This window comes from Aulonocara sp. 'chitande type north' Nkhata Bay, linkage group LG11 (genome assembly GCF_057382095.1).
Source record: "Aulonocara sp. 'chitande type north' Nkhata Bay isolate Kocher_YH1m ecotype deep benthic linkage group LG11, A_spYH_male_GT1.1, whole genome shotgun sequence".
Taxonomy (NCBI): Eukaryota; Metazoa; Chordata; class Actinopteri; order Cichliformes; family Cichlidae; genus Aulonocara; species Aulonocara sp. 'chitande type north' Nkhata Bay.
In genome coordinates, this window is record NC_141354.1 from 7789495 (window position 1) to 7815841 (window position 26347).

Consider the following 26347-nt stretch of genomic DNA (forward strand, 5'->3'; position numbering starts at 1 on the left):
CCCTCTGTGGTGAGCTCCGAGAGCATTTGCACAGCCAGGCAGCCCTATAGGGTCATACAGTGCCACTGTAAAACAAACTTCAAGTGAGAAAAAAATACTACTTCTGGAAAACGCAGTAGATTATTAAAAGCTTTTTTAGTACTAAGCTGGAAGTACACACATATTGATATTTCTTAATAAGCTAACTGTTGAGTATTACAGTGTAACCGATTAATAGTAATGGGCACCTAAGAGCTTAAACGTACGCCAACGCCTGACATAAGCACTAAAAAGTCCACACGGTGTGGTAGAGACACACTTTAAGTCAAATACAGACAATAAAAGGAGGTTATAAATACCACTAAGTGCTATGAGGTCACCATAAACTTTCTGCTGGACAGCGCAGACATGCTGAAAGTCCATACAGAAGAATTATCGGTTTCCTCTAAGGTATTTAGAGCGGCCCACAGCGAGTTAATAGCAGAACTGTTTAACCGTGTTGGATGAAGACTAAGTCTGATTTGTTGTGCTTCTGTTGCCACACTGGAGAGTGCACATAAAACGGATTAGGCACTAAAGTCTGTCTGTCGGTAGGTTTTTAAGGTCAGGAGAACTCGTAAGAGGAGCAGCTAATGTTACTCACATATCTCCATTCCCTGTGGCTGGGAAGCGGTGCAGTTGCAGGAGCAGGTGACATTGGAGTTGCCGGGGCCGCCAGGAGCCGTTAGGTTTTGCATGGGGCTGGGCAGACCGGAACACCGCTCCGGGGAGAGAGCCGCCGCCGCCGCCGCCGCCGCCAGCGTCGGGGCCCCCCGACGGGAAAACAACGAAAAACTTCCAGGCAGCAGCAGCAGCAGAGTCTGCCGCTACAAGTAACTCCCGACAGTTTCGCTTTAATTATCCCACGGCTTTTCTCACGCCATAATTCTCTCGGAGCGGCTCGGTGAGAGAATCACTGGGAGAGCTGGGGACGAGCCATTGCCTGTGGCTAATGCATTGTACGGCTTTTTCCGTTCCTTCCTCCGTCGCTGAGAGCAGCTGTCTTTACCCTACTACAGCTCGGCAGACACGGCGTCCTCAAGCCACGCCCGTAAACTGACAGAATGCCGCAGCGGCCTATCAGAGAGCTTCAGGGGAGGGACAGCGACGGGGTGGTGGGGGGTAGGGGAGGGAGGAGCCGCTGCCTTCAGGAGCGCTAAGAAATATCACTACCCTGACTTTAGCCAGCTAGGGGGAAAAAGCAACAAAATAAACGTAGTCCCACACCCTGTATGTAAAATTGACACTAAATCCAACAAATCTTCTAATTAATGACCATCAAATGCATTCACATTCCCACATTTTAATATGACAATGAATTGTAAGAGGAGCACTTGAAGGCAGCAATGGGCAGAGGATGGGACAGCGGCTGTACTTTATGGTAGTGTGCACGCGTGTCTGGGTTGCAGGGGGCAGGCCGCACATTGGTGAGACTGAAAGGGGTGGCTGACCTGACTTAGAAATCTAGCAGACGGGTCGTGGTTGACAATGGCTGTAAGAGAAAGGAGTTGGGGGGAGAGAGGAGGGCTGGACCTGGTAGGTCTGGTGTGTTATTTGGGGAGGGTGGGGGAAGCGCTTCGAGTTTCACTCCCTTGTTATGGCCGGCCACAGCCAATATAGTCGGCTCTTTAAAGGGGCTAACCTTGAGGTGACCCCCCCAAGCTAGTCTTGTGGTTCAGGGCCACATGTGCAGCAGAGAGGCAAACCCCCGCCCCCAGCACATCCCTGCTTAATCTAACCAACAGTGCAGCCATTTCATCCAACACACAAACACACACATACAGGATCTATAAATAAACCGAGCTGCTCAAATCTGAGAGGGGCTCTGAATGCCACTCTAGTCCAGGAGGTTCCCAAGCTAAGGTTCAGGGACCAAGCAAGGTCATCATAGAGCTTGCAAGTTTTTGACTTTATTTGTGCAGAGGATAAAACAAGTAGTAGGTTAATAGTCTCTTAGCTGGTCATATTAGATTCCTGAATTTGCAGGTGAATCTAAAGATACTATAAAGGATACTCTAATATACTATAAAGGATATAAAGTATACTTTATTTTGAACACATCATTGAGGCTGTGCAAGAGAATTCACATTGGATTTTTTAAAAATTATTTATTATTAAAAGATCTGCTCTACAAGGAAACACATTTGTGTATTCTGCTATATTTTGCTATAAGTGTTGTAGGAACTCTTGATCTAGTAGTCCTGAAGTCACTTCCCCCCCCCCCCCCCCCCCCCATCCTATTGCTGTTTGGAACCATAAGCTGTGTATTAAAGATTTCTGGGCTTCCCACATTGGTCACTGCCATGTCAGAGTGCCATGTCAGTAAGATTAGCAAACTTGGTTAGCAAGCTGCATCTATAAATCATGTGCCTGTAAAGCACAGACACATATTTAGTTGAGGTGATGCTTTATCCATTCCAAAACCAGTTTTCATGTATGTTTCTCTTGATTTAACGTCCAATTATGCCTAAATTTCAGCTGTGTAGCTGTTGATTTGAGGTGAAGTGGAAGAATGTTTCTACTACTTCTACCAGTATCACTGACAGCAAAAACGCCACTGAGTATGATGGTGCCACTACCATGCTTGACAGTTGGTACAGTGTTTTTAAGTTTGAAAGCCTCACCTATAATCCTCCAAACATAAAACATACATCTATTCAATGTGAACAAATAGCTCTTTGTTTTGTCTTTCCATAATACTTTTCTCTAGAAGGCATTAGGCTTGTTTATTTGGACTATACGAGTGCCAGGTCTGTGCCAGGAAACCATCCAGTGGTCAAATATCCAGCCAGAATTATGCCAGAAGTTTGTTGATGGCAAACCAAAAGCATCTGGTCAAGATGCAAGTTGCTGTTTAACCAAATATTAGTGGTGTTTTGAATCTGAATTTATTTTGGATTTTCTCCAATTTACACAAACTTGTGCACCCAATACTTGTTCTTTAAAGTCATTAAATATGTATGCTTTACAATCATTCCTCTCCAGAAACACCTAAAGTTACCATGACCTCATGCCCATTATGAACATGTGTAAATGTCTGACAATCAAGTAACTGCAATAAAATAAGAGAACTTCAATCAGCAAAACTGAGTTTTGGTTGGCTTGTACCGCAGAGCATGCTATTTATTTTTATTATTGGTCAGATAATTCCAAAAGGTACCAACAGCACAAAAACAATCAGGTGGTCTAATTCAGTGACTTGAATTAGTGTAGTTGAAACCGAGCAAACAGCTTCCAGCTACCAATACTTTTGTTGGCATACCTGTCCATCAGAATGGCAACACTGGTCTCCACACCATCCCAGTACAAAGTCATTTTGATGGATGACTTTGGGCATTTTAACACAAAAGTCTATGGGGACTGACTCACTTTTGGATACAGCCTCAAGTGGATGTTAAAGGAACTGCAATTTTTACTACTTGGACATTAGCTTCATTTTCAGTCCTCAAAGTTGCCATTTATGTGGGGAAAAAAATAAATGTAGCAGATGGACGTGTGACCTGCTCTAGTATAAATGGAACCTCATCAGTCTGTGCACATGGAAAGCACCAACTGGCAACAAGTAATTATATGAAAGACCAGAGATGATGATTGGAGTAATGAGCGGGCCAGGCTTACAGCCTTTTACCAACTGCATGGCCTCATGATGGTCCACGGACCATTTTACTGGACGAATGAAGCTCTTCCAGGTGGCATTCCAAGAAAATAGAGCAAAGAGGGAATAATATAGGAATGGCTCTTCTGATCACAGGCCTGCTCTCTTGCACACCACTTCTGCAGCAAATCATAGAAATGCCATGGCAGAAAATCGCATCACATATTGTGTGTGCTGGGAGTGAAAAATGAGAAATGCCTGCTCAGAGGGGGTGCGGTTTGACCGTTTTCACTCTGAAGACATCAGTAACCGAAGGCAATAAAACGAAATGGACCTCTGTGAAGGAAAATAAGTAAATGGGGAAAGCAAAGACCTCCGACAGATGTTCTGCATTAAGTGCCGCATCACTAGCCAAGTTCTATATCCAATCATGCAAAAATATTTTCCTTGACAGCGGCTTCTACACTCCTCTACGAGTGGACTGACACCTTTGGAAGAGAACAGACTGCGTGACCCTGAAACAATTTACAAACGCCTGGCAGCTGTCATAATTGTATTGAAGCAACAAATTGAGGCAACAAATTGAGGCACTGCTGTGTTGTCAGGTAAAGCAACGATATCGATGCACTAAAGACCATTTTTTACAATTTGTTTTTATGTCTTGATCTGAGGTCACAGCCATGCACACACATCCCAGACAAGCTCTCATCCACAGACAGACACACATCGATTCACCCTCTTGCAACCCGCATCCAATCCACCACCACAACCACAAAAATGCAAGCGCACACATGCACAGTCTGTCTGGAGCGTCAATTTAGTCCCCTGGGGAGCACGCAGGGTGACACCACTAACAGGCCAGACCAGACCAGACAGCCAGCAGACAGATAAATACTAGGCACGGCTGAATACCAAATGCACTCGTGTCTACCAGCCCCCCACTCCACCCCCACCCGCCTATAGTCTGCACACACACACAGGCGCTCTCTCTGTGGGTCTCTCGGGAAACGTCTGTCTCATCGTGTATTTGAGGAATCCTAACTTTAGGTTGATAGGTTTATCATGCTCGGCACGTGCACGTGGATCTATTTTTGGAACTTTGGGAGTGCGGGCTTTCCTGCTCACACATGCTTACTCAGGAGTTCACTGCAGTGTTAGTGTTACTGTTGCTGCTGTTTTGTGAATCGAAGTGCCACGCGTTAACGTGACGGCCCTTTAAAGATCTGACAATGCACACTTTTTAATGCAGCATGGACAGGAGAGGAAACACCACCACCGTGTGTCTGCACAAAACCCACACTTCGGATGGCAACAGGTCCATCTTTAGCCACGGGATGCCCGTCTTGTGCATATGTATGTTTGGATACACGGACCATTTCCCACCTGTCACTTCCCCGTGACTTTCCAGATAAAAAGACAGCTGACAGATGACAGTAAGACAGTAGCAGTAGCAGTAACAGTATAAAAGATGCCACGGATGACTCAGAGTTTACATGAGCTGTTTGTGAGGACACCATGAGTGCATCAGTGATGCGGTCGGGCCAGTAGTGGGGAAAAAGCAGCACAGCAAAGGCCTCAGTTGAGGGTAGCCCCATCCCAACAAGGGCAACTTCTCCATCCCAGCCAGTGTGGTGCTGAGCTGCAAGCTACTTTATAGCGCCATCTTGTGGCTCATCTCAGAAAGAGGCCTGTTTCCATCCAGCATCCCAAACACGGAGTGGAAAAAGTTGCTTTCCTTCCCTGGTGTCTGCTTCAGTCCTTCTCGTGTCTCCTCTCTGTCGCTCCATTACTTCTGAAATCAAAGCTGTCTCCCAGGCAAAGGTTTAAGCTTTGAATCAATTATGCCTCGTCTTCATCAGATGGCACGAGGGAGCAGAGAGGAGGACACAGAGAAAAATAAAAGAGTCCGTTTCTACGGCTCATTTTTTTAAAGACAGATTAAAGTTCTCACAGTGAGCTGTTTAAAGGGCAAATCACAGTTATACTTTACACTAAATACAGTATTTTTTCCTGTATGAGAAGGACTTTTTATACAGAAAACTATGCCGACACCTCTGAATTTGCACTCATTTTGTGTTTTGAATCAACTCTTTTATTTCTGGTTAAATTCTAATCAAAAATCACAGTAAAAACAGGTATATAAAACGTAATATTTTATAGAACAGTGTACTGCATACAACAAGTGGGACATCATTTTCTGCTGAAAACACAGCAAACAGGTAGTTGCTTCTATATGACTGCTTAAAGCAGGGGTGGGCAATTCCAGGCCTCGAGGGCGGGTGTCCTGCAGGTTTTAGATCTCACAGGACATGTTGAGGAGCTAATTTAGCCATTTAAATCAGCTGTGTTGGCTCAAGGACACATCTAAAACCTGCAGGGACACCGGCCCTCGAGCCCTGGAGTTGCCCACCCCTGGCTTAAAGTATCCCTTCAGGATATTCAGGACCCTTTAAATCTCTAAAGTATACTCCAACAGAGCAGAAATAAATCATTTATTGATTTGTTGACTAACATAATTAAGGGATTTTTAAGCGAAAGTAATCAACACTCAACTTCTTAAATGTTATGATTTACATTTTCATTGAATTTACTTTAATCACTGACTGACAAAGAAAGACGTTTGAAGATGTGAACTAATCAGGTAATTGGGCTAATTAGGAATCTTTTGCTCCTTTAAGGTCAATAAAGGAAAGGCCATATACAAGGAAGCTCACTTCTGTATTCATGCTCATGTAATGATAATCTATAATGTATTATGCATAATATTACAGTCACACAAGGCTATTTTTCTGCTGAAAAAGGTTTACTTTTTGTATTTTTTTTTGTATGTTCCTGATTACGCTTGTGTACTTTTACCTATTTTCATCAGGTACATTTGTATGTTAAATGGTAAATGGCCTGCATTTGTATAGCGCTTTACTCAGTCCCTAAGGACCCCAAAGCGCTTTAAACTACATTCAGTCATTCACCCATTCACACACTGGCAATGGCAAGCTACGTTGTAGCCACAGCTGCCCTGGGGCGCACTGACAGAGGCGCGAGGCATGTTTATTAAAAGATCTCCAAAATATCTCCAAAACTGCCAGCACACCAAAACTGACCTGTCTGTCCATATGTGATCACCTCTTGGTTTGTTTTCAGCATGATTCTTTAAAGGACCGGGGCATAAAAGCACTAATGCATCTTTTATCATCTTGTCAGTTATCTGAATCACTGGGTAAAATTACAGGTGTGAAAGTAGTAGTAGTTTCCATCCAAATGTAACATAAATACTAACATTTAGGTAGAAAATGCCAACTAATGCACTACTATCATATACATACGAGGTTTGTTTGTTGGCGTGTAGAGGTTCAAAGGGTTTCATGGGCATAAAAACATCACATGTGTTTATGTGTGTGGAAAAGTTTAAGGGTGGAATTAAAAGAATGTCCAATCATAACTCAGTTTAAAAACAAATAAAAGGAGATCATTTTCACAAGGTGCAGGATGTTAATCATAGGAGGTATTCGTTAGTGAAAAAATGTAGTTTGTTGTTTTGCAATGTGTACTATCTAAGTGTGTGTAGCCTTGGATACAGTTATAAATATATACAGTCTCATTATATCTCAGTGAACACTGATTTGTTGCAAGTGTAAACTTTATCCGTTTCCTTTTCGAGCAAGTAAATTGTGTGCTATACAGAGTTATCCATGGCAACTTTCTTTGTTTTCTAATACTTTTTTCTGTTTACAATTATTTTTTTTGCATGTTCAAAATAAAACAGCCAATCAAATCAAAACAGTCAGAAAAGGCATAAAAGGAGATTTTGAGGTAGAGGTGGGTTTCAAAGCAGCTTGCATATGCAATGAATCTGTTGATCAGTGAGCTCATACCCTTCGGGAACTAACGCTAAACTCGATTTTGGGTTAAAATGAATCTTTTTAGGATGTTAAAAACATTTTTTAACACACAAGTTTTCCAGTTGAAAATTGACATGCAAACAGGTGGATGGAGTTGCATGCAGAACAAAAGAAATACGTCTTCCTTCTTTGAGAAGGTGACTGGACTGCACAAGTGACAAAATACCTTTCGTTTTTGGAATACTGACCAAATAAACAAATAAATAGGAGGCGGAAATCATTCCCAAAACAGCAAAAATGGTTAATACAGTGGAAGCAAATAACTGAATGAAATATTCATCCATGTGGCCACAGAACTGCCCCCAAAAATCAGAGAAAGAGCAGAAACTGACGGGCTGTGAACCGTATGGGATAACCTGCGACACTGCAAATGAACACAGCACAGAGGAAGAAGAAGAGCAGTTTCTTGCCTGCATCACTAATGCCTGTTTATCCCAAAAAAGCCTCAATCGTGGGACTCGTGTGATGAAAGTATTTGCGCATGACGAAGGATCCATTTTGACTATAACATATCATTTTCAGTCAGACTAATAACTCGAAACACCCCGTGACTTCTGTGTGGAGTGGGTATTACTGAATGCCTTTCCAAATGTCAGAACAAAAGATGGATATGACTCAGCCTTAATAACAAGGCTGAATGGGATTCATGAATTAACCGCAATGCATCTCACCAGCTGACAACGCTGGAGAGCGAGGGAGGAGAGAAAGGGGGAGAGAAAGAGAGAGAGAGAGTGTTTGCTTAGGCATCGACTGTAGCTCGGCATCTTCAGCGGAGCGCTAAGTAACAGAAAGGCCACTCCAGACAGTCAGATTGCAGAATAGAGAGTTGCGTTCAATAAAAACGTCTGGCATGCCACATCATATTTGCAGCTTCCTGCCCTTGTCTGGCTGCAGTGCCGTGTCATATCCTGTCCACACAGGTGCACCAGCTGTCTGGCTTCCCACCCCTGTCATTTTCACACACACACACACACACACACACACACACACACACACACACACGCACACACACACACACACACACACACACACACACACACACACACACACACACACACACACACACACAAATGCACACACCTCACTTACACCCCTGTCATTTGAAAAGAATACCCCTCCCTACCTCTCTTACTGCCGCAGGCTCCACTGCAATGACACCACAGCTCTCAGTGAAAAGTTATGCATGTGTGTGTCAGAGACAGATAGCTAGAAGAAGAGCAAGGGGGATGACAGAGCAGGTGTGTGTGTGTGTGTGTGTGTGTGTGTGTGTGTGTGTGTGTGTGTGTGTGTGTGTGTGTGTGTGAATAAAACAGTTCACGAAGAGAGAGACAGAGCCTGAGGTGGAGGATACTGAGAGTAAAGGGATGAATGAAGAGAAGATGAGAAGAAAAAAAAAGAAGAGAAGGTGAGCAAAAGGAGGACAGGAGGAAAAGACAAGGCAAGATAAAAGGAAAGCATAGAAGAAGAAAATGTATGAGGAGAAAAAGAGATAAAACACAGGAAGAGAGAAAAGAAGAGGGAAAAACAGGGAAGAGAAAATAAAAGAAAGTGGGAATATAAAAGAAAAAACGAATAAAGGGAAGATAAAAAAAATAATGGACAGTAGAAGAAAAAGGTAAGAAAAAGGAAAAAGTCGAGGAATAACAGAGAAAAAAAAAGCAGAGAGGTGCCAACAAAAAAAAGAAGAAACAAAGTGAAAGCAAAAGCCAGTGAGTGAGTGAGGGAGGGACATAGAGGCACAGACAGAGAGGAAGAGTAGATAATCAGCAGGTATTGAGCTCTTTTCACCCCTGCGGTAGGGCTCTGCTGAGCATTGTAATGGGCTGTCTGCCCAGCTGGGCCGATGAGCTCATGTCTGGCTTTAATGCCAATCCTCAACTGGCACACAGCTCGGCAAGGCAAGCGCAGACGCAACACCACGATGCCGCTGGGGAAAGGATGCGACACAGCTGAGCGAGAGGAATAGAAAGAGGAAGAAAAAGAGAAGGAAAAGTGAAGGAGAGAGCCAGGCAGGCTGAAGGTGTGTTGTGTGCGTGCGCACTTCCATCACAACACTGATAAGAGCCCCGAACCAGACGGTGATAATCACACAGCCAGTGAGACAGCAGCTGTAAATGTGTGTCTGTAAAAGTGAGGGAAGGGGGACAGAAAGAGCGAGCGAGTGTTATTTTATGCAGTCATAAACAGCGGTGATTACAGAGTGTGCATGGTACACGTTACAGCCTCCTGCTGCCGAGAGTGCATGCAAACAGACGCACACGTGTGTGCAAAAGCACACGCATGGCTACGAAACACAGAAGCACACATGCAATCTGATTTTCAAACAGCTTTTAAGTGAGCCGCTGTGTACATGTGCAGACAGCTGACTTCAAAAAGAGTCAGTGTTGGACAACAGTGCTTCAGCGCGCTGGCTTTTTCCCTTTCCTTTTGGTTTTTTCAGAGTTGGTATTGTCGCAAAATACAAAGCAAGCGTTTTCTTGCACTCAATGTGGCAGCTGTTCTCACTGCAGGCAATTCACAGCAACCATTATAACATTACGTGGCTGTTTTATCCCCAGGTTTGCTGCCCGTACAGACAGCTCTACACTTTGTGTAAACCATGGCATCACCATTCAATCCGCATAGAAAAAAAGCATGAAAAACAGAGGAAGCTGTATGTCTCCTCCAGTCTTTGTAAGTCTGTGCATAGGGCCCTCTATAACAGCTTTAGATCTAGTGATTGTAACTGTGTATTTGTAGCTCTAATGAGCATATGCTGATCATTAAATCTATAACACATGAGCATGAGGGCAGAGTCACTGCACAGCTCAGCTCATAGCTCGCTGCTGTACTAAAGTGATTTAGGAGACATTAGCGTGACTGTACCCTAGTAGTCTTGTATTGATAGTCCTTTGAAAGCCCAACCCTGACTGAACGAAAACTGACATAACTGATTTTTAAGGCCTTCTGGGGACACTAACAGGATATGCACAACATTATCATTTACATATCATTCACACAGACAATGTAAAACATTAATATCGCTTCTGGGTATAAAAAGTGAAGGCTAAGAGGAAGTGCCTTAAACCGGCATTCTTTTTAAAGAGCACCAGGGGGCGATACCCGCGGTTGCAAAAAAGACTTCCTACAGAAGTTAGCCGTTGGTCACAAATGACTACATACCTGTCTGCAAATACCCCACAACCCCTGATTGTGATGAAAAATATTTATTGATTGCTGTTTGCAAATGTTTGCTGGAGGTTGTTTCCAGTTTTTGTGAAAATTGCTAGGCCCACAGACCGGTCAGTGATGCCCTGGTGACCACTGGTCATTAAATGTGTATTCTGGGACGAGTTGGCGCGTGTTTGCTGCCAGTCACTAGCATAAAACTGTCTGGAAAGATGTTTAAGATGCACCAAAAACCTCTTTGCAATTGCTTTGGTCACTAGCAGGTTGCTGCAGTTGTCTGTAGATTGCACTGGAGACACTGACTTGTCTGCAAACACTTGTGAACTACTCACCAAAGTAGCAGTGAAAATGTGAAAAGTGTGAGGCAAACCAGAAACCGAGTGTCAGTTTTCCAAGTGAAAGTTACAGCTTTTAAACTGTGCTGCTTGCAGCAGTCAGGAATAAAGTTGACTTTAAAGGCAAACATTCTCGATTTCTGGTTTGCATCGTACTTCTTCAGAGTAAGTGGCAAGTGTCTGCACTCAATGCAAACTTTGGTAACTTTGGCAACCTGCTACTCGCCAAAGCAATTACAAGGAGCAATTTGGTGTAGCACCCTATTTATAACAATTTCATTTAGTGACAGTCAGCAACCGGCAGAAGCAATTATCAATCACTTGTCAACTGGTCAGGGAATACACATTTCTCACTAGCAACCTGAGTTTTCCAATAGATCACTGACCAGTCCTAGGAGAACAGAGTTTATGGGTTCAGTTTCAAAAAGAAGATTATTCAGGATATAGCTAACAAAATGTAATGGACATGCTGATGAGCATTCAGTGTCACAGTCAGATCCATCCCACACTCATCTCACCTGGTTTCAAAGCACTAAAATGCAGATGGCAAAAAATGGTGACCTCATTACAGCTATGTCCATATTTTATGCTTCTGTGAGTTTCTACACACCATTAACATATATTCAATAATCATCCCCTTTTAGCACCAAGACAAATTTTGTGGCTAAAGGTTCCACCATGTTTACCATGATGGGTGAATTTAGAGATTAATTTCAGATAATCTAGTATTAATCAGACTGTCTGTGAAGGTTCTCAGTCATCCAGGTCATCATAGTCTAAGGTGGAGAGTCCCAGATTTAAACTCCCACTGGGTTTAAATCTGGGACTCTCCACCATGTGACCCAAGAACTGAAGAAGCTTCTCGGATGAGAGGTGAAACGTCTTCAAGCAACTTAAAGAAGTCCAGACGCTTTTCTTTCCAAGCTCCTTAGACTATTAACCAGACTGTTTGAAGTTTGGGTAAAAATGTGAAACTTTTTTTCCTTCTCACACAACCAGCAGTAACACATGCTTTTATGTACAGGCTTATTCTCTGTTTATCCTGATTGGCACCGTCTGGGCTCGTCTTCCTCATCTACCCTACCTTGTTCACTCATCGCTTGCCAAAACAAATTAAGTACACGACTATTACTTTAGTATTGATGCCTTTTCCTAATTAAAAAGAGGATAATTATTCTTAGTCTCTCTCTGTCGAGTGCACGTACTACGTGGGTGTTATGTTGGAGTTTTTGTTTTCCAGACACCAAATGCTGCAATGGCATCCCAAAAAACATGACAATTAGCTGTAGTCGGTTAGCTTTACTGACTGAATCTTCTTTATTGAAACTCTAATCAAAATAATCTGGATGTTTTATAAAGTTTAATTAAACTTTTGAATGTGAGACCCAATTAGGTCATTTTTCTGTTCCTTTTGTTTCTGCTTGACATCTCATTGTGAGATTTTCCATTACTGTCGAGTACCGAATGAACACCTAGTTTCATCTTTTTTTCTCCAGTCTATTTTTCGTTTCCATGTCAAGAAAAATCTCTAGAATACCAATCCATCTCCACAGAGACTTCATATATCGGTTTCATATATCATCCGTTACATACATCCGAGAATGTCACAACATAAGCTCTGACTGCGAGGGCAGCAGGTCTGGAACAGATGGACGCTCATATGAACAAGTTGCTGGGATCCAAACACTCCAAACACTCCTCCTCTCTGCCTGTCTGGCTACACCACGTAAAATGCTATAGCGTCCATATTGAGCACTATAATGAAAACATTACATTAGGTGAGAGATCCTGTGCTCCGAGCAAGGGCTGACAGATGGATGGCAGTGGGAACATGTTGCAGCACCCCAGACCTGCTACCACCCTGGCAGAACATAGCGACAAGCAGGTTAGCATAACCGGCAAGCTAACACTGCCTACACTAACACAGCTGTTTCCAGGCGACTCCTGCTCACACTGGTTGGGCTCCGCACATGTATATGTTATCATACCATATAGCTTCGTTAGCTGCAGCATTCGCCATACAGCCTGTAAACAGCACAGACCGTGACAGCTTGTACCAGCCCAGCCAGTGTTCACCACAGTCTGCCTCACTGCCATCCTACAGCTCTGTAGCAGGACCAGTGAGTTAACAGCTTGTACCAGGCCAGCGAGCGTCCCTGCTCACAGCTTGTGTTGCTAGCGAAACCCCCCTCTCCGCCCCCCAACCTCTCTTTACAGTAGTAGCAAACAGGACTATGGGGAGTCAACAGATCACCCCACAACAGCTTGTAACCGCTGCGTTCACTGCTGAGGTGCTAAAACCAAAGGCAAGGCTACACAACAACATTAACACTGCATCAAGTCAGCAGTGGTATCTCATTCGTGGTAGATAGAAATGTCTCACAGGGTGGTATTAGCAGCAAAAACGATGCGTTTGATCTAAATCTCCATATGTGAGGAATAATGACAGATGCTGGGGCATAACCTGAAGAGTCTGTAACGTCTGATTCAAAACAGAAATATGTTCAAATGCAAAGACTCTGAATATTTTAGGAATATCCAATATGTACATTTTTTGGCCTCAACCCTTCTAAGAAAGATGAGCAACTTCAGAATTCCCCGTATTTCTCTCTTTCTCTGGTCCTAAGGATTTAGTGCTATTGCCATACGCCTGCTTTTAAAGACTAACTAATAAAGGCTGAACGTGTATGAAGCCTCGTCAGAACATGACAAGACACTGACATTTGAAATTGTAAAGTAGCACTAGTGGGAATGTATGGTTACCTATTTTATGGAGTTGTTGCACAAAACCAAATCTGCCTCCAAATCTGAGGCCATGGTTCTCAGCCGGAAAAGGGCGGAGTGCCCACTCCGGGTCGGGGATGAGTTCCTGCCCCAAGTGGAGGAGTTCAAGTATCTCAGGGTCTTGTTCGCGAGTGATGGGAGAAGGGAGCCGGAGATTGACAGACGGATTGGTGCTGCGGCCGCAGTGATGTGGACGCTGCACCGGTCCGTCGTGGTGAAGAGAGAGCTGAGTGTAAAAGTGAAGCTCTCAATTTACTGGTCGATCTACGTCCCTACCCTGACCTATGGCCACGAGCTGTGGGTAGTGACCGAAAGAACGAGATCGCGGATACAAGCAGCGGAAATGAGCTTCCTCCGAAGGGTGGCTGGCCTCTCCCTTAGGGTGAGAGGTTCAGCCATCCGGGAGGGGCTCAGAGTAGAGCCGCTGCTCCTCCACATCGAAAGGAGCCAGCTGAGGTGGTTCGGGCATCTGATAAGGATGCCTCCTGGGCGCCTCCTGGGTGAGGTGTTCCGGGCATGTCCCACCGGGAGGAGGCCCCGGGGCAGACCCAGGACACGCTGGAGAGATTATATCTCTCGGCTGGCCTGGGAACGCCTTGGTGTTCCTCCGCATAAGCTAGAGGAGGTGGCTGGGGAGAGGGAGGTCTGGGCTTCTCTGCAGGGGCTGCTGCCCCCGCGACCCGGCCCCAGATAAAGCGGAAGAAGATGGATGGATGGATGGATGGATGGATGTTGCACAAAACCTTAACATAGATTTTAAATTTTCAACCAAGGAGATCTATGTTTCAGAGCTCAACTGGTTCCTGATCTCCTATATATTTATTGACAACAATTTGAACATTTCAATCACTCCATCAGACCTGTTGCCACTGGTTTTGAGTCTAGTTCCTTCTTGACAGCCACACTAAAACCGTTTCTGATGAGGTTTCAGTAAACAGTCGTTAGATCAACTGAAAGGCCAGATGCATTTTTCAGGCCCTGTTTCAGGTTTTTGCTGAAGTTATTTCCTGTTTCTTAAGGACATGACTCTTAGATATTGTTTCAGAAACTTTTTTAGGGCTGCCAGTTATTTTTTCCTTCTGCTTGTCAAGTTTCTTCAACTTTTCAGGATATACTCTACATCACACCAAGATACGCAACATTTTCGGGTACTAATACTTTGGTAATTATATATATATTTATACAAATATATATGTGTATATATACATACATACACACACACACACACACACACACACACACACACACACACACACACACACACATATACATACACGTAAGCTAATTGTCACCATGGAATTTCATTCGACTCACCACTAAATAATAAATAAAGAATTTGAAGTGCTGCCGGCCGGGCAAAAACTGTACTGTATTTTTGCTACTAAAGTGAAAGAAAGCAACAATCTGACAAATGATGACACTGGAGTGTAGGTGTCATTGTCCCTGGGACTCACAGGCTATAACATTTGATAGATTCCCAGTATCTAGTGAGCTGTCAATGTGAATTACTAAAGTCCGTGAAAATATGCTTAAAATGCTATCAGGCAACACGCTCTCAGAGTCATTCACCCAGATCTTCCTCACACCGCTTACATGTGTGTTTTCAAAGCCTCAACGAAGCAGACAGGTCATAGGGCATCTCTGTTGGCATCTAGTGGCTGCTGTGAAGTGGACATGTAAAGCTTTTTAACATGTGAGATATTTTACGCAGAAAAAAACTGGACCATAAAGCAAAACTACAGGTCTAAGGTGAATAAATAAAGACTCAGCAAGTCTTGTGGCTTAATATAGTTTTAGCTGTTCAGCTGATGTCTGTCCACTTATGTTAACTAATTAACGTCTTACGCTCCACTCACCCATCACTTGTGAACTCGGAGTAAAAGTAAAAGAAGCCCTGGTCACACATTTAAGGCAGAACATTTCTGAGAGCACTTGATGAGTTTTCAACTTAAACAAAGCGTCGGTAACATATAATCAAGCATATGACAATATCACTGTCAAGACAATTACTTTTATTGAGGGCTTTTACTTCGGCTGCTTAAAATAGAATTAATAATGAAGTTGCGTTAGAACTGGGACTAAACTCATTTTACTTTGATTTCATGGTGTTAAAGCCAGCCTACGCATCTGGGAGAGCAGCTTTTACATCTTATATTAATTTCACTTTGCAACAACTTAAAAAAAAAACAGTTATTATCAGGTGAAAATCTAAAGAGAAAAATCAAGAAAGAATCGAACAACATTCGAGACAAAGTTTTGCATTGAGTGTTTCTTCTTCCCTCTGCACTGAATTATACTTGTTATTAATCTCTGGCGCTGGCATGTGTTTTGTCCTGTCTTCTTTCCCCAACCGGTTGCGGCAGATGTCCACCCCTCCTTGAGCCTGTTTTTCCTGGAGGTTTCTTCCTGTTAAAAGGGACTTTATTCTTTCCCACTGTCGCCAAAGTGCTTGCTCAAACAGGGTCATATGACTGTTGGGTTTTTCTCTGTATGTATTATTGTAGGGTCTACCTTACAATATAAAGCACCTTGAGGTCACTGTTGTTGTGATTTGGCGCTGTATAAATAAAACTGAATTGAATTTTGATAGTACACTCGCTTTACTTTTGCTGAGTACCGTTCGTAATGTACAACTTTGTGAATCATCTGGTACCGTGCTCCAGACCTGAATGGAATAAGACACAATTCGACTTTCACTTCATCATGTTTTGTGAAAGAAAAATGTGCACTGTGCTCATGTTGGCACTCTGTACTTTGCAGAAGCTGCCATCTAAGCAATAGAAGGCAAAAAGCCTTCCGCTAATGTGCTATTCTGTTATCAAGATCTCACGAAGTGTCACAAATGCTGCATTGGCTGTCACTGCGACTCACTACACGGGACATTGCACCTGAAGCTCATTTTCATTAGAACTCTCACCATGTGTTGGGCCGGCCCCGTATCGAACTCATTGTTTAGGGTCTTGGGTGCGGCTGGCATAGCGATGTCTTTTTTCATCTGGTTTTCAGGCACCATAAATTTGGTCTCTGTTGTTGGCAGCACGTATTTCTTTAATGCTTAAATCATGTGTGACTGTCATGTTTGTGCAGACACACACCGTGTCAGATGAATCTGAGAGCCTAGCAGGACGCAAAGAGCGACACAATCCAGACGGTCAGTAACACAGAGCTGGAGATTTTTTTGGCAGTGGTCTGGAAAGCGATTTGTACTGCAATTTTCGTTCTCTGATTTTTGTGAGTGTGAGTGCGTGTGCTTGTTGTCTGCCCAGTGACACCCAGTGAGAGGCTGCTTCCTCGGAGAGTGATTGGTTTGTTGGCGAGACGGTCTGAGTGTGCAGGTGGGAGAGCTGCCTGTGTCGGTCTGCTTTCACTACCATCCAAACCCTGCCATTCACTATTTTCCAAGCAAGCTAATCGAGCTCTGCTCTCTGAAATATTCCATCTTTCATATTCCATATTTTAACTTTAACTTTCACTGATCTCCACGTCTCCTTTTCTTAAAAGCTGTTTTCCTTTTTTGTTTCAGATTTTAAAAAGAGAAGAAAGCGAAACCTCCAAATTTATCATTAAGCTTTGAGAAATAAAAGGTAAACTCGTAGAAAAGAAACAAGTGCTGATATTCAGCCAGGACTCTTAATCTGATTTCTGGATATGTGGCTAGTTAGAAAAAACCACACAAATCCTCTTTTAATTAAGCAATAACAAGGGGGAGAGTTAAACTGAGAGACAGTGGCACTGCTGTGATGACCTCTGGCTCTCAGCGGCCCCATGCTGTCTGATAGTTCATTCTGTTTGGACAGTTTCCTCAGAGTTTAAGCAGTTCTAATAGCACCGTGTGTCCAACTGCTGTCTTCGTTAAGCAGTTTTTAATGAGCTAATGGTCCAGTCTCCAGTCAGGTACAGTCTCTCTGATTGGTCAACACAGTAAACACCAGGCAACATGTTATTGCCATAGAACAGATGTCCAATCGGTCCCACTAGATGGCTTGCAAAGTGTGAATAGTGCATAAGGACTGGTCTGTTGTACCAAAACGAGCCATAACTGGAACAGCACAACTACACCCCCCCCTCCACCTAACCTCTTCAGGTTAGGTATTGTCCAACACAAGCAGAGCCTTTGAGTGACGTATGTGTGTGGTAATTGATTTTAGATGTATGCAAACAGCTTATACAAAAAAGTAAAAAGCAAAGATCAGCTATGTAAACAGTGAATAGCTCCATGAATGGAACACAATAGAAATCCATGTTTCACTGAACATGAGATGTTAACCAAAACTGCCAATCCTTTCCCCCTCGATTTGCAATTGAAGCAATGAGAGAAAATGAAGAAATTTAAACAAGAAACCACCACACCAAACAGCCTCAATTCCTCCTCTTGTGCAGTTCTTTGAGATTATGGTCCACGCTGACATGATTTTTCAAATAATTTTTCAAGATTTTTCAAATCTTCTGCTTTTTCTCAGCTGCATGAGAAAAAAAACCTGTTGAATCCAAATAAAATCTGCAGAATCAATTTGGTCCTTGTTTTCTGAAACTCTGTATAGTTTTTATAACAAACCGACAAACTTATATTTCTAACCTTACCCTCTTGATCAGTGAGATGCCTGTCATATGGGAAATCTGCCTTATCCATTAACCCGTGAAAAATTACAGGCCGATATATAAAATTGTGTGTTTTAGAAAAAAACTCTCAAAGAGCTTATTATTGAACAATTTTTGGACCAAACTTTTATTCTTTCCCAACGTCAGGTTTCATAAAACAACATAGCACAATAACGGCTGCTAGTAATGTGTTGAACAACACTATTGATCCAAACCTGAAAAAATATGGTGCTGCTCTTTTTCTTGATTAATTGCAGACTGGTGACACAGTTGACCTTGTCATCTTACTAACAGTGTGTCCACTTTGCTGGATCTTCTTCTTTTCTCCCTGTATCCCGAGGAGTTCCCCACAGCCCCACATTCGGACCACCGATCTTCTCTATTTGTATAAAAATGGTGTATTCTATTTTTGTGCAGTGTACACAATCATATGTTGTTTACCTCCTATTAGTACAAACTCTCAAATTTTCTGCACACTGCCTTTGATGCAGCACAACTTACGCTGATGTTAAACTCAGGAAAAAAGCAAGTTCATGTTCTCAAATGACAAAGCGTTGTCTTCTATAATGGGTTGAAATTGGATCACAACTTGTAATTATTTAGGTATCACTACAGGTAAGAATGTGACATTTAAAATGCACAATGAAAATCTTGTGTCCCAGGTAAAATTTAAATTAGCTTGGATTCTCACTAGAAAACACTTGATTTCTGCAACTTTTTACCTTTACTGGATTGGCATTGACCAAAACTTGTTTACATCACTGCTCTCTGCACTGCTGCTTTTCCATTGGTATACATCCAGTTTCCTGTATTTTCCTCACAATGTTTCCCTAATGATTAATTATTTTCATAAATAACGCTGATTTTTATATTTCAGTTACATTTTTCTCCAAAATGATTTCTTCTTATGTATGGGCACAAAAACACTTTTTGAGTGCCGTTTCCAGGAATGATCTACAGATGACCTGAAACTGTCAGAACTGGTTGTGATGGTGGAGTCCATAGTAAAGCATCGAGAACATAGTTTTCTTGGTCAGTGTGGCGTCTCTTAATGTTTCTCTTAATGCATATGACTCAGATATTTGGGTCCACCTGCCTGTACTATATATCAGTTATATTTGTTTCTTTACTTGTTAAATTGTTAGAGGTTATATTTGTTTTCATTTCTGCTGCCCTCCTGACCAGGTCTCTGTTGAAAGAGAGATTTTTCATTTCAATGAGACTTTTACCTGGATAAAGGAAAATACATGAAAACTGAATGCATCTCAGTGGCATTTCATTGGAGGGGATTCGATAACTGTATATAACTGTTGATAATAATAATGATAACTGTTCCATCACCGTTTTTTGATGGAACACAAACTATTGCAGAGCCTAAGTCGAGCTGTTAAAGCTTGATTCAGTTGCTCAACTCCTATACAAGTTTCTCCTGTAGAATTATCGAGGTTTTCTTTCTCTCCTTCAGCTTGTTTTTCAGGGCAGGCTTCCCTGTCAGTGTGAAAACAACTTGAGTAATTAATCATGACAGGATTGTTTTTGAGTCTTCAAACATTTTTATCTCACACCCTCCTCCTCCTCCTCTCTTCATCATCATCTACATCTTTCATTTATCTCTCTCTTGCTTTCTCTGTCTCAGCAGGAACTTCGCCTCAGTCACAGTCCCAGAAAAGCCCCCCCACCCCACCCCGCCTCCACCCTTGTCCCTACACACCACAAGGAAAAACAACCATCCAGTCACACACATATACTCATTAACAAATATACTCGTGCTGGTAAAGTGAAAGGCATACCAGCCTTTTCACTTTAGTAGCATACAGACTCTCTCACACACAGAGACTCTAAACATGAGAACTGAGTGGCCACATTAATTACATGAGCAGTGGGGGGTTTCCCTCCCTGCCATGTCCACTGTGGGCCCTGAGATATTTAATAAATCTGTCACTGCTAGGACTCCCCACCTTAACCAAGAGCTAATGAGACACACCACTGCAACACACACACACACACACACACACACACACACACACACACACGGAAAAGAAGTGAGGTCACAAGGTTTTGCCACTTGCCAGTGGACTGGACGCTGGTGTGATCCCACACTCTCAGGTAGTCCATAATCCTCCCTAAATCTGGCTTCTGTCATCACAGGAAGTTCACAGGGGCATTTTTTTTTCTCTTTTGCATTTTGATGCTGTTGCAAATCCAAGGTTGTTTTTTTAAAAAAAAATCTTACTCACTAAATAAACATTTTGTGCCGAAAGCTCAGCTGTCCCATTGTGCACTAAATGCTAAATATAACAAGCAGCACAGTGATAACAGCAGGATATTTCAGATTAGGGAGAAATCAGATTTGTTTTGATTCACTTATTATGAACTAACAGGTTGATTTAACCACAGCGAGCCCTGGCGCCACATACACGTGTCTCTGTTTAATACTACAAATGTCACGGCCCCTGGGTTTCTGGCCCGACTTTTGGCTATTATTTGTATTCTGAGATTAATTATTGTTACAATTTGGTTTATTTCTAACTAAATTTTAATTCCTGCTTGTTTTACATGTTTTATCTTCATTTATGTATTAGGTGTTTCCTGGTAGGTTTCTTTATAAATAGTTCTTACCATTTTTGTGTCTTTTGTCTCTGTGCTTATTTACTTCCTGTTTTATTTTGCCAGTTTGTCTCTCCTGAGCTGCTTTCGCTTGTATTTCACCATAATTAATTACAGCCATGTCTCATTACCCTCTTGTTTCCACTTCCCTCATTACCTTGTGTATGTATAGCCTCAGCCACATCATATTGCTTTCCTGCCTGTGTATCTCAGTGATTATTTGGATTTTTGCTTTGCTTGCTTTTTTCGGGGGGACTTTATGTTCTTGGACTCTGTTTTAGGATTTTGAACATGCCAGCCTAATAAACAGCTCGTCTTCTATTTAGATGGTCCGCCTCCCTTGTTTGCATTTGAGTCTGTTTTCCTTATTAAAAAAACACAACAACAACTGTAACGTTAAAAAACACTACAACCACTTCCACATAGTGGTAAGTGGACAGTTGGAATTCCACACCAATTGCAACTTTTTTGGATGAATTAGATTTTATAAATATCTGATGTGCTGATTCCAAATTTTCTAACTTTAATGGAAAATTCAAATCACGTTCCTAATTAAACACTCACTATTTCGTAACTTTTTATCCACTTCTGCCACTTAAAACTCAAAAGTTTCAGCCTACTGAAAATTCACTGCTGTTTTTATGTATGACTTGCATATTTGTGTCATTCTGTCACGATACCTGTGCTAGTTGGTGCTGTGTTGAGCCTCTTACTTAAAAAAAAATGAATGAACAACTGAGTAGATTACATCGGAGCTGGAACTGATTAAGAGTTAACCAGTTATTCTACCAAACTAGCAGATTAGTGTTTTGATTAGTGGGGAGCAGTGTTGGTCAAGTTACTTGAAAAAAGTAATCAGTAACTAATTACCGATTACTTCCCCAAAAAGTAATCCCGTTACTTTACTGATTACTTATTTTCAAAAGTAATTAATTACTTAGTTACTTAGTTACTTTTTAAAAACACGATTTACAACCTGAATAGGTGATAAAGCGATAGATCTTTCAGCCCAATTCTACTTTTTCTACATAATCCATCATACAAAATGTAATCAAATGGAAAAGTCTCTTTTTAAAACTTGTTTTATTAGTTTTAATCTTTTAACTTTATGCATCAAGCAAAAATTAAATTATATGCAACATTCTCTGACTGGAAGAAATTTGTTTAACATTTAAACTTATTTTCTGAACATTCCGGCACATAAAATAAAATAGGTTTTGTGTTTACACAAAGTCTTTCAAATAAATGCAAGTAAAACACAGCAGAAAATAAATAAAATCAGAGACTCAGCGGTCCTGTTGCTCTATTTTCACCTGTAAAGCAGGAGTGGCGTAGGTGGAGGTTTACCCTGGTGCAGGTGTGCCGCAGCGGTCAGTGGAAGAATCCGCGAGTTTCTCTGTGAGTTTCCCATTACGTCGTTGCGCACTCGGAGCTTGCTTGGAAGTTTAGGGGTTTTTTTCGCTGTAAAAAGAAGTTTTCTTCCCACGCACCATGCTAATGGACGCTAATGTTTTTGTCACTTTTTACGGAATCAAACTCAAAATAAGGTCAGTACTTCCACGCTTTAAACGCTGCACGCTCATACTCTCTCCCGCACTCGATCCATTGTTGATCTGCACACAGCTGTTGTCACCAACGGCGCACTCGCTTACGTCACTGTCGTGAGACGTTCTCGCAAAAAAATCACGGTTTTAGTAACACAGTAACGCAGCGTTCCTACGGGAAAGTAACGGTAATCTAATTACCGTTTTTGCAATAGTAATCCCTTACTTTACTCGTTACCTGAAAAAAGTAATCAGATTACAGTAACGCGTTACTGCCCATCTCTGGTGGGGAGAATAAAAAAGTGGAGGTTGAGATTGTGATACCTTTGCACATGAAGACGATATGATGGGCAAACCTTAACTCAAAAGTTTCAACTGTCCCATTTGAATTTTTAAAAACACATCATCCTGTTTCTTGTCAGTGTTACTTGACTGAGTAGCCACAATATTGCAAGAATCTTGCGCCCACTACAACTTAGACCCAGACTGGAGGTTATGAAGTCGTCTAACGGTTTGAGAAAGTTTCCTTTCTACTTCGACAGTCCGACTTTGATGGCTTAGCACGGATTAAAAAGCGAACACTGAACTTCATTTCTGTTCGGTTAAGTTTATTAATCACCAACTCACAACAACAGCCTCAATGCACTTTATATTAAGAAGTAAACCCCAAAAGTCAGATGATCGGCCGGTGCAGTAAACACATGCTGACAGCAGAAAGAAAGAACTCCCTTTTAACAGGAAGAGGTCTGTGGCAGAACAGTGCATGTGAATGAGCAAGCAGCTATTGCAACCTGTTGGGGCTGAAAGAGAAGAGGGAAAAATGCTGGCGACAGGCAGTGCTACCCCTCAACCTTCTAGTCTACGCATCTGTGGTATCAGTTTCATAATCCTATTCTGAAAACTTGACCTCTGACCTTGAGGTCAAGGTCCATGAGATGAGAACTTTAGTTTTTTAGAATTTTAGTAGATATGGGACAGAACAGTTTTATTTTTCACAATGACAGTTTTTAGGTAAACTAAATTATCCACTAGTGATGCATATATGGGTCTACATTCATTGGAGAACTGCATATGATGTCACGCCGCATTGCTGCAAAAGTTGGGCCTGCTTTGTTTTTCTGGCGCCTTCTGTGTTTGCACCACCACTGTGGTGCCAGACCGTCCCATCTGAATGGACTCGCTGATGACCAAAACATGATAAATAACACTGGTACAATCATTTTTATCACATCTGGGAAGTGCAGATAAAAATGTCAGGTGCTGGGTTATGTTGGCTGTGACAGATGTGACCCAAATGTCACAACATACCTGCTACCTGACCCGTACTATAAGACTGAACAGCTGAATCAGACTCACCCTGAGTCATCACTGTCAGTCAAGGCTCACAGTGCAGCTGCAGATATGAGCCACACTTAAGCCACACAGCCATCGCTACCTGAAAATTTCTCCTCTCATTTTAGTCTGGTTTGGCACAAATTTTCAGTTCTGTTCAGATTTTCTGTCTTGAGGGAAGAACTCCTTCCCCGGGCCCAAAATGTGGGGTCTGTGAAAAATTAGCCCTTAAGTCCTCAAAATATGGGACGTTAGCAGAGCAGTAGTAGCACTGTAGGGATGGACTGTGGTCTATAGGTGACCTAAAGGTGATCCATATCTTGGAAATGCTGAGAGCACCCAAATAACATATGCTTCCACGAGAAAACATCTTTCTTAGGGAGGGCCTTTATATTTCTGGAAGACAATGCTAAATCACATACTGCATGTGTTACAACTGCATGGCTTCTTCCAAATTTTTAAGACATGTTTTATTTTATTTATTTATTTTTTCCACTCTCCCATGTAAGCATTTGTTCATGTTTTCTGGTCTGCGTTAAATATAATATGGCTTTAAGAGATTTGCAAATCATTGTATTGTTTGTTTGTTTTGTTTTTTTGCCTTTTTGCTGTTATAGGCTTAACTAGCAGAAAAATTCAACTATTCCATCCTTCATTCACTTCCGGAAACGAAAATATAATGTGTGGATGGGTGCAGCAGCGGCCTTAATCTGGGACTTGCAGGAAACAATAAAGTAACGTTAACCCCAACAGTTGGAATGATCTAAATAGCAGCATATCTGAGTATCTGTGCATATCTGAAAGACTTTCTGTAGACACGACGAAAGAACTGACAGCACACACGCGCACTGAGGCTGACAAAAACCCTGAAAGCACCCACAGTCTGTACAGCAAGCCAAAGAAATCAGTCAGCCTACATCTGTCATACTCCAAAGCCCTTTGTGTACAGAGAGCTACCGCGAGCCACCGCGAGCCGTATCAGGCATCTGTGCAACTGGTTACCTGTGCACGTGTGTGTGTGTCCATGTGTGAGCAAGAGAATGCAGCAGTGGGTGTGTGAGTCCGTGGGTATGCCTACCATAGGTGGACATAAAAGCACGTCATAAGAGATTGAGAGTAAAGTTAGGTGTGTGTTTGTGTGTGAGAGCGTGTTTTCACCCAGACAAGGTTTTAGAGGGAGGATAGGATTAGATTAGAGTGACTGTAGCAACAAGGCCAGCGTATGTCTGAACCCTCAGCTCTGGCAATCTGGGGATTAAGGTAGAACAGAGACTCTTTTTCACACACACACACACACACACACACACACACACACACACACACACACACACACACACACACTTTTTTTCCAAATGACTGTGGAAAAAAGACTATATAGCTGTGGTTGGACGTTTACATGCACTCATCGTGTCATGGTAATTTTATGATTTTGATAATTTCTTCGAGCTGTTCTTTTTCCAGTTTGATTGTAAATCATCCATCTTTAATCTCTGTAAAAAAAAAAATGGATGCACAAGTTTGAATTTATTTCAGATTTTCTCTAATCCACACAGGGTCAAACGTATACATACACTCACTTAAATCTTTTAATAGTTGATCCTGAAGGTGCTATTATGCCTTTTAACTTGACAAGCGCACAGCCTATAAACTTCTCATAAGTGATCATGATTGACCACAAATGGTAGTTTCTCTTTGGCAGCATAAAAATGATTCGTTTGAGAGGAAGTCAAAGGAGCTCAGTGAAGCTCTAAGAAGCCGAATTGATTTAAACAAGTTAGGAAGGTCCCGTGGAGATATTTTTAAACAACTACAATCTCAGTTCAAACAAACGCGTGCAGTATAAGTTATTCGGATTTGTCACCACTTTGCCAAGAAGTGGAAGAAGACCCTCAGATGAGAGGAGATTGGATAGGATGTTCAGGAATAGCCAGGAACCACCAAGGCTCTGCCACTGAAACACCAGCATCACTATCCACAGTGAAGCCAGTTTCATATCGCCATGGACCGAGAGGGTGCCGACCAAGAATGAAGCCTCTGTGCAAAAATCGGCACCTTCAGACTCAACTGAAATATACCGCTGTCCATGAGGACAAGCCAATTGCCTTCTGGAGGAAAGTTTTAAGGTCAGACAAGACAAAGACTGAGCTATTTGTCCACAGGGACAGGAGGTATGTTTGGAGGAGCAAAGGTGAGGCTTATGAGGGAGAACTACCTCCAAATTTCTTAGCATCACCTCCTGTCAACAGAAACACAACTGCATCTTGGACAGGGTGTTCCAACAGGAGGAAAATAGATCACAGCTGGTTTTGGATAACGCAGGCTAATATTGTGAGCCTTCCCGTAGCTTTGACCTAAATCCTGAAAATGTGTAGAATACACTTGAAAACAAACCAATTTAAATTAACTTAATGGAGTTCTGCTTTTGATTGAGGTGCAGTTTGCTACGGGATCAAATATTAGTGGGAG

The 26347-nt window shown here is 42.2% G+C and overlaps 1 protein-coding gene across 3 annotated transcripts in view; it reads right to left on the minus strand.

Moving 5' to 3' along the window:
- Nucleotides 1-26347, minus strand: part of LOC147318421 (low-density lipoprotein receptor class A domain-containing protein 4-like) — a 270845-nt gene that overhangs the window by 36192 nt on the left and 208306 nt on the right. The window contains exon 1 of one of the 3 annotated variants that reach the window (XM_086310351.1): nucleotides 623-1066. The exons of the other annotated variants lie outside the window; for them this stretch is intronic. Coding sequence (XP_086166477.1) covers nucleotides 623-716 — 94 coding nt within the window. The 5' untranslated portion in view covers nucleotides 717-1066. Of the gene's footprint in view, nucleotides 1-622; nucleotides 1067-26347 lie in introns of those variants that run through there. 3 annotated transcript variants of the gene reach the window in all.